The sequence below is a fragment of the Egretta garzetta genome, unplaced genomic scaffold, assembly GCF_000687185.1.
Source record: "Egretta garzetta isolate BGI_Z169 unplaced genomic scaffold, ASM68718v1 scaffold41, whole genome shotgun sequence".
Classification (NCBI taxonomy): Eukaryota; Metazoa; Chordata; class Aves; order Pelecaniformes; family Ardeidae; genus Egretta; species Egretta garzetta.
Genome location: NW_009258755.1, coordinates 2,315,367 through 2,330,410, shown reverse-complemented (window position 1 = coordinate 2,330,410; position 15,044 = coordinate 2,315,367). Strand labels below are relative to the sequence as shown.

Genomic DNA, 15,044 nt, shown 5'->3' with positions numbered 1-15,044 from the left:
TGCAGCCCAGCATACAGACTGCTGACAGGTACCAAGTGGAAAAACCCTGCTCATAGTGTGCTGTGTTTTGTCAACATGTTTTACTGCCCATGGTTTTCAGCAATTTGTTACTCAGTATTTATCCTTTTTTTTTTTTTCTCCATTTGTGCCTACATTGCCTGGCAACCCATGTTGTTCTATTATAACATTTATTTTTCTTTTTCCCATAAGTTGCCAGTATCTGTGTCCTTTCAATTTAATAATCACTGTCGAATTTAAACAAAAATGTAGAAAATCTCCAAAATGATACCAATGTTCAATTGCATATTAGCAAAAGTATAACCCTTTCTTTTCAAGATACTGTTTACTGGATCCGTTTGTAGCTACTTTTTTTCCTTTAAGTTGTTCTGAATTCTGTTTTCTGTTTTCCAGTTGTTACATGACACACACCTTCAAAAGCACTGCTGGCTTGCTGAGTAGGTTGCATATTCTCCTTTAGGTTGTAACTGACCATAGCGCTCAGCTGCCAGGAATGTTTAAGACAGTAAAAATGGAAAAGCAGGGATGATCCCATAACCTCTGAATATGCTGGAGTATTTTCAGTGCAGTTTTGCTTCACTCAGCCTAGCTCATCAGTGAATTGCCCAGTAGTCTCCAGGCTAACCTCTTCTTTGCCTTTTCCATGTGTTACAGAGGTCTCTACTGTTCTAGCAGAGAAGTCTCTTCTAGAATGCTGGACTTGCTGTTTTAAGTGAAGGTGGGGTGGTATTGTTGGTGAGGGTAATTACCAGACTTTTCCCTTTCTCGTTTCCAGCATCTCTGGATTGGCATAGATGCTCTCACCCTTTACTTTTTATTTCCTTTCTGACTTTCAGTGTGCTTGCTGGGTTTGGTCCAGCTCTTCCCTTCTTACCCATGACTCAGGACTGGTCTCAATGTTAGCATTATGCTTTTCTCTCTAATGTAATTTATGCTGCTCCTTTAGTAGTGCCAGGGCTGTCATTTCAGGGCGTATCTTTTGCTTCCCTTGCCAAGTAGGGTTTGCAGGTAGATGTTACAAAGTCTTGATCTTACTTAACCAGCTCTGGACCAGTGCAAGTAAAGTGTAGTGCTTTGGCACTGCAGAATGTTGTTTTAAGGACAAGATTTAGGTATCAAGCACTACAGCATGAGAACAAAGAACTGTTCATAAAAATGGCCTTTAAAACAGGGCCGTATCCCAAGAGTTTCCCCAGCCAGCATCGCTTTAGCTTGCTCAGTAGCTGGACCTTTGTTCTGTTGGAAAACAAGTCCTGAACTTCTGCTCAGAATAAATGTAATCCCTGCCTGCTGTCTAGCATCTCCACAAGATCTGTCTTCTACTGATGCAGACTCACAGCCTGGCTTGATTTGGGCTTTGTGTTGGCCTGTGAAGTGTTCACTGCGCCTTTCATTAGTAAAAGAGTTATCAGTGCCCACAGGATTATATGGCTCCTTTCTGCACGTTCCTACTGGTACAAGATGCCCTCTGCTCTTTATGGTGGTAGCCGTCTGTCCCCTTCCTCCAGAGAAAGCAGATTCATCTTTTCACTCTTCTTTCATCCCCAACCATTTATAGAAGTGATTACAAGGAGGAAGTGGCCTGGGCAGCAAGGGTAGAGAAAAAAAAATAAAAAATTCCTTTCCCCAAGCAAGAAGTCTGTATGTGCTGGGTTAAGAGAATAGATTTTCCTGTTAGCCAGAACAGCAACACTTTTTCTCCTCCCAACAGTCATAATCAAAGCAGTGAGAGCATCGACTTTTATGGAACTTCTTACTCTTGAAAGACTTGTAAGCTACTAAATGCATGATTTTTAAAAAATAGAATAGCACAGGCTATTTGTCTCTCCTTATACTCAGGTATGGACAGTAGATACCTAGTAAGTGACATGCAGCACCTTTTAAATTACTGTAGTGCACCAAATAACCACTATTTGATTTTGTCTGTCTCTCTTTCCTTCACGGCTTAAGGCATCACACAGTTACCCGGGGTATAACTAAAGGAGTGAAAGAAGATTTCCGCCTGGCCATGGAGCGCCAGGTCTCACGCTGTGGGGAAAATCTCATGGTGGTCTTGCATAGGTTCTGCATTAATGAGAAAATACTGTTGCTTCAGACTCTTGCTTGATTGGACTGGACCATGATGCAGTGTCTCTTACGGAGAGCAGGGAAAGCTCTTAAATGTATGAACAGCAGCATGACAGCGGAAAATCACTTGTCCAGAGAGTCAAGGAAGTTCCCTACGAGTTACAGGTTCTGCAATACACAAACACTACTCAGTGTTTGTTCACTGCTTAGTTTTCTTATGTGGGTACATCAAACTTTATAAATAAAACCTTGTTTAAGAAGTCTTCTGTAACGTCCTATTTGTTTTAGGGTTTTTTTTCCATAGCGTTGTACGGAAGTGTACGTCTTAGTTCTTTCCGTGTTTATACATACACAGAGAACATAGCAGGGTATTTCAGGCTTTTTATTAGCACTAGTTTGGAAATCACAGCATGAGTTAATTTCCTGAGTTTCCAAAAACTATTATCTTAAATTGAACTGGTCTGCTATCTCTTCCTTTTTGGCTGAACTCTACCTGTATTGCTGGTTTTCAGATTCGGCGCCCTTACATAAATCCATTTATAGAGAGGATTGCTTTGCTCAAACTTTGGTAATATCCAAGTGATTATGCAAAGTCAATAGGAACTGGCATTTCTGCACTCCTAGAGTGTAGCACGTGAAAGTCGGACCTCATCCATGCTGGAAGCACGTGACACAAAGGCCCAGAACATGCGCAGACAGGCTGCTAAACCTATAGCAGCAGCATGCTGATTAATAAGCCAACAGAAGAGATCTTTGGCAGCAGGCATCAGCAGGATCCTAAACCTAAGGTTTTGATGCAAGACCAAATTGGAAGAACGCAATGAAGAATGGTCAGTTGAGTCACCACTTTGCCCAGCACACTGTAGCACACAGCTGCCCCCAAGCTTTCCCAGTCACTGCACTGCTGACCCAACTGCAGGGCTGAGGATGTTGCCAGCGCTCCCCACTCAAAAGGATGGCCGAGCTAAATGTGTGCCAGTAGCCAGAGTGGCGCAGGTGTGTGGCAGGTGCCAAGGGTGTATACAAACCCTAGACCACATGAGTTAGGGGGTGCTTTGTCAGATGCAACAGTTGTTACCGCAGTCCCATTCCGATAACCCCATGCAGTCACCACCCAGATCCCTTGCAGTTCCTTTCGTAAGCACCATCAGGCTGTCTTTGCCCAAATATTGCAGTATGTTCCACTTCTCTATATAAAGGAGGGAGATCAGTAAAATATTTACAGAATACAGAAAACAGAAAGAGAGAAACTGCAGAAGACTAGTCAGTTCTTGCTAAATAGGAAAATACTGTCCCTTAAGTCACATAAAAGTCTTGACAACTTCCATGGCACTGTAAACTTGAACTAGTATCCCTTTTTAGTAATACAGCCTAGCACGAGTGGCAAGATTTCAGGCTAATCCACCTTATGCACTTGCCCCATCAGAATCTAGGCCAACTATGCCTTGACTCCCTCTATCAGATTTTCCAGAATATCCTTCTCCTGTAAAGTAAATACGATATTATGACCCAGAGAGTTGTCGCAGTGAGGTTTTGAGTCAGATGCTCTGCATGGGATTGACCATCTTGCATCTTCCACTTAAAAGGGAAATAGTTTTCAAATACTTCGTGTCCAGTGTAGACCAGGATTGAGTTCATTCCTGAAAGTAAGCACAGGTCATGCTGTTGGAAAAAGCAGGTACAAGCTTGCTTCAGAGTAAGCAGGCAGAGGCATGCCGGGCTTATGAAACAGAGTGGCACCGAGACAACATGAGCTAACCACAACAGCTAATGGTACCTGCCCCAAAGATGCTACACCTATGTGTTTGCAAATGCAGTCTGAGGGGTTCTCTCCCCCAAAATGTTTATTAAAAGAAATATAGACAACCTATATGCTAAATTGAAAATACAGCCAAATCAGTATCCTGCAGTTTCATTGACAAGGAGAATAATCACAGTTATTGTCTTCAGGGTGGCCAAGTGCCAATCTATTTGGTCAGATCTGTTGCCTTTGCAAACAAACGCTGACTGCCCTTCAAAGCTCTGGGATTTCTGGTAGGAGATACCATACCGTGCTGTCACCCTACCCATCTTCCTGTCCGGATACCAGACACCAAAGCTGCTGAAAGGTTCCCTCTGCTGTGGGTTTGCATTCTGTACTCAGATGTTTGTCAAGAGCCCAGTGTGGTTAAAACCACAGCGGGATGCTTTGAGAGACAGGCTTATCGAAAAACACAGAGACAGAACCTACGTAGCTGCCCAGAGGATTTCATCTTCCACATCTTCAGAAGTGGTATTACTCTGCTGACAAGCCTTTGAGTTTCCCATTAGGTTACCCAAGTCTCAGCAGGCCTTTCCAAAACCAACTAGGAACCAGCTGTGGTGTTTTGCTTGGTACAAAGCAGCTGTTCCCTGGGACCTCAACTCGAGACCAAACTGAGAACGGTCATTTGGCAATAGCAGCTTCCAGCCCTCATGTAAAGACTTGACAGTCCCTCTCTCCTCAAGGTCTGGTCTCAGGTGTAGTGTCCCGGTTCTACACAAAGATTCAGCTCAAGTTAATCATTCTGGCATCCTTCAGGTTACCTCATTCTAAATCCCAACTCCTTTAAAGACAAGGGAAGCACAGAAAATATAAAAGAATAATATCAGTGCAGAAAGAATATGAAGGAATACATTTCCTGCCATGATTTTACTGACCTGGGTAGAAAAATGGAGCACCCGACCACAGTCTCTTGACATCCACAAGGTAATATATCAGCAATAAGAGGATGAAGGCAAAGCAGCTCGTGGTTGTCACGTACGATATTGACCTACACACGGTTTCAGTAGAAAGTTTATTTAGACAACTATGTGATACAGACAGATCCCAATATAAGAAAGGTAAAGCATTCTCCAAGATAAAATAGTACTTTTAACAAAATCACACTAAAAGTTGTATCTCTTTGCTTACCATAAGTTCTTGTTTATGGGAATAACCCCTTCTTCTTTAGAACATTTTGTCAAGATAGCAGAAATAATTCCCTGAAATATAAAGTTGATAAAATTTATATAGCCACTGCAACATGTTTCACAAATATTAAGTTTGCGCTGCATAAAAATACATGTCTATTGAAAGAGCTACACAACTATCTGACTTACCATCACTATGCTCCATATGAAGAACCGACTCATAATTTGTTTGTGCTGGTCTTTGTAGAACAAGATAATTTTTCCTGCCTAATATAAAAAGAATGCAAAGAATTAATTAATGCCCATAAACATACCTACATTTCAAGAGCCAGAGATATTTGTCCCTGGCTACCTGTGCTAAGACGGAGAACACAAATAGGACTTGTATCAACTAAGTGGCCAAAAGGCTCAGAATGGGAACTCTTTGCAACAAATGGGCACAGATGGGGAAGGCAGGTAGATGCAACCCACTCAGCAATAGAAGTGCACCTTTTTTCCCTTCCCTACTACACTAACATTAAGGAAGGGGACAAGCAACTTTGTCAGGTTAACATGATGTGACTCGAGCTCCATCTCCCTCAGCAAGGACTGCACAAAGGAGCAACGGCCACGTCGACTCCGCAGCCAGCCCCAACAGCTTCTCCACAGCGCCACGTCACACCCTGCCCTGCTCAGAGCACATGCCCCTTTTCAGGCACCACTCAGAAACCTGTCACTCCTCAGTGTCACACTTCTGTTCCAAGCTCTGCCCCACAGAGATTCCCAATCAATTTTCACCCAGTGCTACGTGCAGTAACATTCCTTTCCCAGCACAAGAGTTTCAGTTTGGTTAACAGCTGCTGCCCAGACAGAAAAGCCAGCAATGACTAACTAGAACTGCATCAAAAAGGGTCATGATATCCTATTTTAAATACGGTGGTGAGCTGTGAGCTTGTGATGTTGGTAACACGAATGTGAACCCCTGCCTCCCTCGTGTGTGGGAAGGTGAGCACACCCACAGCACCTATGTGAGACCACTGCATGTCAAGTGGAAAATGAGCAATGGGAAACATGTACAGCTGTGATCTTTAAAATGGTATGTTTAAAATGAAGCTGTGAAGTCTATGCATCTCTTGGCCCTATTTGCCAACAAGCAGAGCCAGCCTTCTCCTAGCATAAGCCCAACCTTAAAACAAGCAAAGGAAGTTTCTGGGTGGATATGTCGCAAACTTCTTGTGTCCATCCCTTACAAAAACTGAGGAAAAGTCTTGGTTTATCTAATGCAAGCTGCTGCCAGGTTAGATTCCACTTCTCTGACACTCACCTCAGGCTAAGTCAGCCTGGAATCACTGCTCTGGAAAAGGTTTTGTTAGAACCAGTCTCAGCCTTAAATAAAGAAAACAAGTTGCCTCCCCACTTCCAAGATTCCTTCAAATCTTCCCATTATAGCGCACAGCCAGAAAAAAAAAGAGGTACCTGCAGTCCCAGAAATGCCATAAAAATGGTATTTATGGTCCCCAGGATTCCTTCAGGATCATATGGCATCGTTGTTTGGTAAATCACCTTAGAGAGAAAACAGTTGTTACCAACCTCCTTTTTCTTCCATCCCCCTGCATGCATCATTCCCAAGCCCCTCCTGACAGCTACATTCAGTGCTCACCTGCGGCTTCATACCACAACCCAAAGCTACTTACATTTGAAGAGGGATGCTGGTAGATATGCTTTTCTCCAAGAAGCAAACGATCAATGTAACCAGCTGCTCCTCCAGTGCAGTTCGGGTAGCTTCCAAAGTCTCCAATGCCCCCAGGACCAAGATAGCCCCTAGGACAAAAGCAAACAGGCTATGGCACACAGTGTTGGAATACTCCACCTGAATGGTCCACTGGCCCGGCATGCTAAATAAATATTTGGTGTTTTCCGTGGCCAGAGGCACACAGGTGGAACACAGGTCCCTACATGACAGCTGGCTGGTGGCCACCCCGTTTCGACCATCATAGTGCCATGAGCAGGCAGGTTGCAAGGGGACAGGCAATATCAGGAGCCCAATGCAATGCTTCAGTTCAGCCTTGGCTACCCAACTGGCTGTTCTGCCTGCCCTGCGGGTGCAGACCCTTTGAAGAGGCAAGGACAGAGACAGGGATGACATTGCAATGATCATATATTGCTGTACACAGACCTCAGGGAGATGTTAATCCTCTTCTTTAGACAGAAAGGAACAATGATGTCACCTTTATAACACCTGGTGATTTGGTACCAAAGTAAAGAAAGTTTTTTCATATGGTGAATGCTTCCCTTAACCCTGCTGGCCTAAAAGCTCTCCTCTTCATTCTTTGCCTATGGCTAATAGTATGTATTTTCTACTCAGCAGAAGAAAAACAATCCGATGCCCCGTAGAAAGTAGTCTGAGTGCACAATCTTACCTGGGACAACCTGGCACTGGTAACAAAAAGGTCAGGCAGAGCCAAATCACTTCTAACATCAGAATGAAAATCCACTGTGGCCAGTAAGGGAGAATATCCTGCAGCGCAGGACACGTCGTCTCCTGCATGAGATGGAGGGAGGGGGGTATTAGCTGGCAAGTAAAAACCATGCCCTTGGGGACATCCTGTACTTCCTGGCAGGCAGTCCCCCAGATACAAGAGGGAGCTGTTGTCATTCCAAAACTGGGTTCTACCAATAGACCTTTTCATCTTCACAAACGACTTCCAGACACTTAGTTACTTGGGGGAGGGGGAGAAACAAACCAAACCAAAAGCCCACAATGTTTTTTAGCTTGGAAAATGTCAAAAGGAATTTTGATTCACGAGTAGAACAAAAGCCTTTTGGGAAAACAGACTCCAGAAAGGCCAAAAAGCAGTATTACTTTCCCCTGCTGTGAAAAAACACTGCCAAAATTAACTGGACAAAACACAGGCCACAGGACTCAGCATAGAGATGCCTGTCCCTGGGGTCCCTTGGCGGTGGAAAGTCATCAAAAGTGCCTGGGAATGCCTGTTTCTAAGCACCATCTGAACGGATCGGTGAAATCCTCAAATACAGCAAAGCTAGATGTGATAAAATGCAGACTGGGACACTGAAGGGTGCACGTTCCCTGAAATTTTTGCCAAGTCATACTGCACTACACATTCAGGGAAGATGCTACATGTTTTCTCATTAGTTCTCATGTGTTCTTTGTGCCCAAACAAGAGCAAAAGCTCCCAGACCCTCCTCCAGCATTACTTGTCATCTCCCCACATGGCTCACCAAGGTCCCACTCTCAGCCCCAGCTCTTGTAAACAGGAGTTCAAGAGCAGCAACCACCAGGTACGTGAATCCCAGCCTCTGGAGCACCCCAGGAATACGCAGGTTATCCCAGGACACTGAAAAACATACAAGCAATGTGGAAGAGGAGCAGACATGGGCTCTTCTGTAAATATGAAAGCTACCCTTCTCCAGGGAGAGACGAGACCCACTGTGCTTGTGGGTACAAGGGACACCTCCACTCTGCCACCTCACTTTCCGTAAATCATAACCCTGGGAAAGTCACCACTAAGGTGATAAACAGTGGTCAGCACAGGGTTCAAACAGAGAGAACTGTGTCAGTGCAGAACTGAACAGCGCTCTACAGGATACCATCAAACTGCCCCCCGTGCAACTGGTCAGTACAGCAAGGCTGACAGTTATCTCAACAGCCTGGCCAAGGAGGCAGGAACAGTTGCAGAAACACAAGGAAGAGAGCAAGTTCCACTCACATGGTCCAAGGCAGTAATTGGGATTCACAACTATGATTCCCATCAGGATTAGCAGAAAACTCCTCCACAGGATTTTCCCGAGCACCTTCCGCTTGGAACTTCCCCACCTCAGCATGGAGCTCAGCGACAGTGATATCGATGTCCCCATGATAAACACAAACCTGGAGAACAGAGCAGATGGGAAATGGAGCTGACAGATCACACATGTGCATGACAGCAAACACTAAAGCTAAAAGAGTAGCCTGCCCTGGCCCAACAGAAATGCATGCATTGATTGAAACTGGACAACTTCATTTCTTCTGATTGCTAGGAATTCCCAGACAACTGAGCTTGCACTATGGGACCTTTCCACCTCTTTCAGTGGTAAATTGAAGCAATGAAGTTCAGGGAAGTAACTGCGTTCTGGTCTTTTTGCAGCAATACATACGCCACCAAAAAATTCCATTACCCAAAATTAAATTAGCGTCTTCAGAGCCGCAAAACACAAGCTGCAAATCTATGATTCAAATTCAGAACTGACCTCCTCCCCTCTAGATTAGGTTCACAGTCCAAGTCCAGTTCCCAACTCCAAGAGTAACCACAACTGGTGTATATTTTAGAGAAGCATGCTAGGGGCGGGTGGGATAATTGCTTCCCCCACATAAAACCATTCTCTGGTTATAGGGAGATTAGCTTCATCCAAAATTCCCTTGGCTGTTTTATCTCTGGGTACACATTGGTCCACCTTTGAATCTTGCCAGACTGACCACCTTCAACACAGTAGCGTGGCAATGAGCTCCGCAGGGATACTGCATTTCCACTGGCAGGGTAACCCTGGACCTCCCACTGACGTCATGTGGGGGGAGGAAGGAGGATGTGGGGCAGCCAAAAGCACTTAGCTCTTCTGCTGCTTCGTAAGGATGCTACCGTTACCCAGAGGGGCAGATTCCTGTCAGCCATTTAACACAAATTCACCCCTCCAAATACACTTCCACATGGACGCAAGGTGCACACAATGCTCTCCTTGCAACCCTTAACATAAAGAATCACTTGACACAAGAACTATTCTTCAGGAAGACTTACCATGGAAACACCAGATCTGCCACTGTTAATCCTACAGAGAAATAGCAAGGAACACATTATTTACGTCGAAGCCTCCCTACATTTCAACATTATTGTTGAGTTTCCAGAGGAATTGCAGGCTGCTTGCAATTATTTGATGCCCCAAAATCTAAAACACGTTATAAACAAAACTTTCAAAGAGCTAATCATCTTGCTTTGCTGCTTTTACCATTCTTCAAAAATAGAGTCAGAACTGATTGGTGTGTCTCAGGAAAGATTTCAGGGATGAGGTCCTTGCTATTCTCCACTAGGGCAGCACGATGCCTGACCCCTTCCCCATCAGCTTGCCCATCAAGGCATTATGTTTGTACAGCATCGAGCACCATCAGCTTGACTGTGGTCATTAAACAACACAGAAAAGAAGATATCAACCTATGTCAAAAATGAAGAGGTTACACACAAATTGTGATCTGAAACCATCCCGTCACTGTGTGATGGGCACAACTATACACTGCTTTGCCCATTAACCTAACAGGCCAGATACCCTGCTGGAGGCAAACCAGCACAGCGTCCCAGACGTCAGCTGAGCAACAGCAACGCTAACCGTATCTACATACTGCTGCAGTTAAAACCCAGATTAACTGTCTCAATTGTACTTTACCATTCCAACTCTCATGCTTGAAGAACCAGTATTTTCCTCCTCCGTAGTTAACAAACACCATAATTACAAGAGAGAGCCTAAAAAGACAACAACAAAATCACACACAAAGTATCACATGTCGATGAAATACATATGTATGAACACGTAGTTAATGTTTACCCTATTAAAACATTTCTAACTGCTAGATCTGGTTTATTGTATTTTTAAAGCAAGATTAGTTACAAGGTTTCCAGCTTTGCCAACCAGGAAGCAGCATTTCAAAGATCACGAGTGGCGGTGGACCAAAGTAAGCTCCTTCGCATAGCATTTTCACACTGAGCATATGTTGTTCTTTTCCACCCTCTGCCACAACTTTTAATGTTTCCTCAAACTAGATCAACTGCAAAGTGTTTCAGAAAATCCAAGAATTAAAAAACCTTGATTACCTTCCAACTAAAACAGACCCCCTTGAACCGTCCATCTGCTATAAATTTCCATACACTGTGAAACTGCCATTGGAAAAATCCCATTCCCCTTGGAAGAGTTGGTTTTGAGCAAGGTCTTACACTCACCCTCGGAATGTGTCCAAGGAACGTAGCCGCTGCCGAGAAGCTGTGCTCCACAAATGCGGGGTGGGATCACTGCTGAGGGAGTCTGTTGTGTTCGGGGACCCAAGCTCCTTCGGGAACAAACGAGACACATGAAGGGCAAGTCAGCAGCTGCACCAGCTGCCTAGGGAACAGAGGTCAGCAAACTGCAAACTTTCACATGCTGTGTTTGTCTTTGTCCTCCCCATCTTCCTCTTCCTTTTGTTTCCCCACTTGCGACTTCTAACCATGGCTCCACCATATTGCAATGCAGTAATACTTGCAAATGCTCCACACTCCACCTTTGACCAGGGTGGAAACAATGATGCAGTGAAAAGAGCCCGTGTCTGAGACTCATGAGAGTTGGGTCCAGTCCAGATCAGCCACAGGCTTGCTGTCACTGCGAGTGCTGCTTTACAACAGAGCTGAGCAGATCCAGTTACTGACTCTCAAACAGGTTCCATCCCACCCCATCCCATCAGCACTTGCCTGACACCACAGACTGTTTAGAGAGCTAAACCAGCAGAAAATGAATCCTTTTAAACTCTGATCAGCCCCAGTGACAGCATAAAGAAGCAGACATCGCTGTAACACTGCTATGGAGATAAACAACAAGAATTGCTACAGAGCTCTGCTCCCAAGTCTTTTGATTCTAGACAGGTTTGGACCTCCTAGATGTCCTAGACAGCGATGATCTGTCTGTATTCTAGTAGAAAACACAGCTCACACAGAAATGCGAGCTCTAGGGCTGCCAGAGAAATCTTGACTTAAGTGTAGATCCTGCTAAAACTCCTACTGTGCTGGAAGCAGACAGGAAATCTGGCATTTCTTCCCTTCCATTGTCTGTGTCAGAAGGGGAAGGTATTTTCACCAACATGTTTGCTTCAAGGGAACTAAAGGGGGCACAAAGCTGTATGTTCAAGACTTGCAAGAGCTCTCCTGGGAATCCACTAAACTTGTGTGGAAACCCAGTCTAGCACTCTCCATTGACATAAAATTGCCTGACTGACATCAATAGAAGATTTGCCAAGGGGAACATGCACAAGGGGAAGGTGATTAGTAATAAACAAGTCCCCAGACGTCTGGATAGTGTCTGTTCCTCAGAGATGAAAACACTACGGAATGCAAATTAAAGATACTGTGGTCACTCACAGAATTAATCAGACGATCAGTTTCTCTGGGGTTCAGTTTCTTGTAAACCCAGTTTCTGACTGGATCAATCCTGAAAATTAGTAACAGTTTAAAACACAAAACAAAACAAGACGACTTTATAGCCAATTTCATCTTAATATCAACTGGTCAGCAGCATAAATCAGAAGTTGGGACAGTCCCTATTTCTGTTTTCCCAGCTCACATATGTAATAGATTCAGCCAGTACCTGGGACCTCAGTTAAGTCCAGCTATGTAACTACACTGCCACAAGCTCAGGTTCGGGGGCTTTATTCTCGCGTTGTTTACAGGCAGGGATGACTCACGTTATTCAGTGCACAGGACGGAAGGCTGCACGTGCTACACAACGCTTAGGTCCCACTGATTTACACTGCCGATTCAGGGCTAGGCCCAGGGGCAAGTCACCAGAGGATGAGGCAGGGTGTGTGCAAGCTTACAGCAGACATCAGCTGCTCTGCAGTAACCGCTTTACACACAAGCTAACAAGGCTGCAAGGTATCCCACAAGGGAAATCATATCACTATTTATTATCATAGGGGCAGCTATCACAGCTTAACTTGTACACAGCAACCTGATAACAGGATCTGAGCTGCAAGCAGGGCTACAGTGGGACTCTGAAGCACTACCACGCTACGGCACGTGTTTTTAAACTGGCAGCCCCACTTGACGTGCGAGGAGGTATTACAATACTGTTCACTTACTTCATGAAAAGGCGCCCGACGATCAGGATAGCAAGGATCCCCATGTAAACCAGGAAAGCAAAGAGAATAGCTACATGAAAGAGAGAAGAACACAACTCTACAAATGATCTAACAAAACCATTCAGCAGCCTGGGCTTGGCCACGTGTGACACAAACATGAAAGAAAGCCCAACCCAACAGTTGTCACACCACCTCCTCCGTGCAACACATCTCCCCAGCCTGAGTCCCAGAAAAGAAAAAAAAAAAACCACAGCAAAACCCCAAAACAACCCAAAACAAAAGCAGGTTAGTTTCAAAGAGCAGCTCAGTGACTGCACATCTCGACATAAAAAAGGCAAAACAAAACTGGACTGCATCACAAGGCAGTGGTGAGAAAAGAGTTGATGTGCTATACATTCCGAAGAAGAAATTAGAGATTTAGAAACAGCCTCAACATGAGGAAGACAGGAGAGAGGGTAATACACCAAGTTTGCAAGCACGGAGAATTTCTCTTTACAGCTGGAAAACTGGAAGGACTGAAGAATAATGTAAAGGAAAAGAATGGAAGAGACGTAGACAAGTTTGAAACAGCCCTGGAAAAGAGATGAACAAAAAAGTAAGATGTGAGGTTGAAAATTAAAAGCGCAATAAACAAACAAAATTAATTACTTCCTATTTTGTGAGAGAAGCAAGACAAGGAAGAAAAGGGGCGATTCTGTGCACATACATAAACATGCAGAGAAACGGGAACTAACTTTGAAAATATCTCCCTCCGGACATGTACCCACTGATTTTTCTGGGCTAATCCCTGCTGCAGAAGGGTTGTGGCCATATAGTATATCATGTGAAGAGACCTGATCCTGGTCAGGGCCTCAAGACGGGTGTACAAAGCATACGGAGGCAAGATGCTGAGGGGGAAGGGGAGCAAGCCCGTGACACATCTTCAGCACAGTATGAGTGGCTGCACGGGCTTTTTAGGAAGTTGGTTCTGCTGGGAGACATGCAAGTTGTAGAATGAAAGGGGAAAACAGAGCATTACATACGGAGGTAGCTGTTGATAGGGCCTTCATTGATGACTAGGTCACAAGAAACAGTTTTGGCGCTTGCACTTAGGGTCTTTACCACAAGGGAATAATTGCCAAACTCTCCAAAATGATACTGAATCCTGCAAGGGATAAAGGAAACGAAACTTGCTGAGCCATCCCTGCTACATGCAGGTACCACAGCAGCATTTGGGGGCCTGTAAGCCTACATGCTTGTAGGAAAGGCAGGCTGTAAACTCGGTCTAACAGCATGATCTAGCAAGGAGCTGCCTGGCCCTGCCTTTGCCAAGCATTACCCTCCCCTAGCCCAACGCAGATGCTTTACCGCACATGCACTGCCTACTGCATCACTTATCTTCTTGAACTACGGCCTTCTCTCTGCAAGAGAAACCAGGCCGGTTGCACATGCTGGCTCAGCGCATACCCTTTTGGCTCCTGCTTGTGCCTAGATCCTTTCAGCACAATTACAACATACACCACAGTTACAGCAGCGGGGGGAAGACTGAACTCCAGGCCTAAACAGTCAGGAAAAAGGAGGTGATGAGCAGGCACTAAATAGGCGCATGGCTTCAAGAAAAAAAACCAAAACCCAAACATAGGATTGAGCTATCCAAGTGTTCTCTAGGGCTGGGCCACGTACTTGCAGAGCTCTCTGTCACCCACAGAGCTGTTGAGCGACAGGGTGAGTGGGTGCTGGGTATCGACCATCACTGCCGCCGTGCCCGGTTCTCTCAGGCTCCCGTTGCTTGGTGGGATGAACACCAGGAACTGATACAAGCACTGCGGAAGAAGAGGGTGAGGGGAGCTCATCAGTGCCAAAGGAGAGTGAAAGGGGGTTCCCGCTCTGCGGAGCGACAAAGGGAAGGGCAAGGGAAGATCATAGAATCATAGAATGTTTTGGGTTGGAAAGGACCCCTAGAAGTCATCTAGTCCAACCCTCCTGCAGTAAGCAGGGACACCGCTAACCAGATCAGGTTGCTCAGAGCCCCATCCAACCTGGCCTTGAATGCTTCCAGGGATGGGGCCTCCACCACCTCTCTGGGCAACCTGTTCCAGTGTTTCACCACCCTCATTGTAAAGAATTTCTTCCTTATATCTAAACCTGCCCTGTTTTAGTTTAAAACCATTCCCCCTTGTCCTGTCACAGCTGGCCCTAC

The 15,044-nt window shown here is 45.1% G+C and overlaps 2 protein-coding genes across 7 annotated transcripts in view; one reads left to right on the top strand and one right to left on the bottom strand.

Moving 5' to 3' along the window:
• INTS10 (integrator complex subunit 10) overlaps window positions 1–2,333 on the top strand; it is a 21,322-nt gene extending 18,989 nt beyond the window's left edge. For 2 of the 4 annotated variants that reach the window (XM_035888901.1, XM_035888899.1), the window contains exon 17: window positions 1,969–2,333. In XM_035888901.1, the coding sequence (XP_035744794.1) occupies window positions 1,969–2,125 (157 nt within the window). In that variant the 3' untranslated portion in view covers window positions 2,126–2,333. The other 2 variants (XR_004841225.1, XM_035888898.1) reach the window with 2 other exon arrangements.
• A 166-nt stretch (window positions 2,334–2,499) lies between these two features.
• HGSNAT (heparan-alpha-glucosaminide N-acetyltransferase) lies at window positions 2,500–14,664 on the bottom strand. Of its 3 annotated transcripts, XM_035888917.1 has the most exons (16): window positions 14,477–14,541; window positions 13,888–14,009; window positions 12,866–12,935; window positions 12,147–12,216; window positions 10,980–11,086; window positions 10,429–10,505; window positions 9,789–9,819; window positions 8,727–8,887; window positions 8,239–8,354; window positions 7,416–7,537; window positions 6,690–6,816; window positions 6,472–6,558; window positions 5,206–5,283; window positions 5,018–5,088; window positions 4,765–4,877; window positions 2,500–3,725 (listed from the first exon to the last, which is right to left on the bottom strand). In XM_035888917.1, exons 1-16 carry the CDS (start codon window positions 14,482–14,484, stop codon window positions 3,544–3,546), a joined length of 1,542 nt encoding a protein of 513 aa, XP_035744810.1. In that variant the 5' UTR covers window positions 14,485–14,541; the 3' UTR covers window positions 2,500–3,543. The 3 variants fall into 3 exon arrangements, with proteins under 3 accessions (XP_035744810.1, XP_035744811.1, XP_035744812.1); XM_035888918.1 differs by lacking the exon at window positions 13,888–14,009 and having other exon boundaries at window positions 2,501–3,725; window positions 14,528–14,613; XM_035888919.1 differs by lacking the exons at window positions 2,500–3,725; window positions 4,765–4,877; window positions 5,018–5,088 and having other exon boundaries at window positions 5,112–5,283; window positions 14,528–14,664.
• Between the last annotated feature and the right edge of the window lie 380 nt (window positions 14,665–15,044).

Excerpts from the sequence above, each read along its gene's own strand:
- HGSNAT (XM_035888917.1), bottom strand. Across the intron at positions 10,506-10,979 it reads TCCTTGGACACATTCCGAGG|GCTCTCTCTTGTAATTATGG; the intron begins GTGAGTGTAAGA and ends TTGTCTTTTTAG. Across the intron at positions 8,888-9,788 it reads GCAGATCTGGTGTTTCCATG|GTTTGTGTTTATCATGGGGA; the intron begins GTAAGTCTTCCT and ends TCTGTTCTCCAG.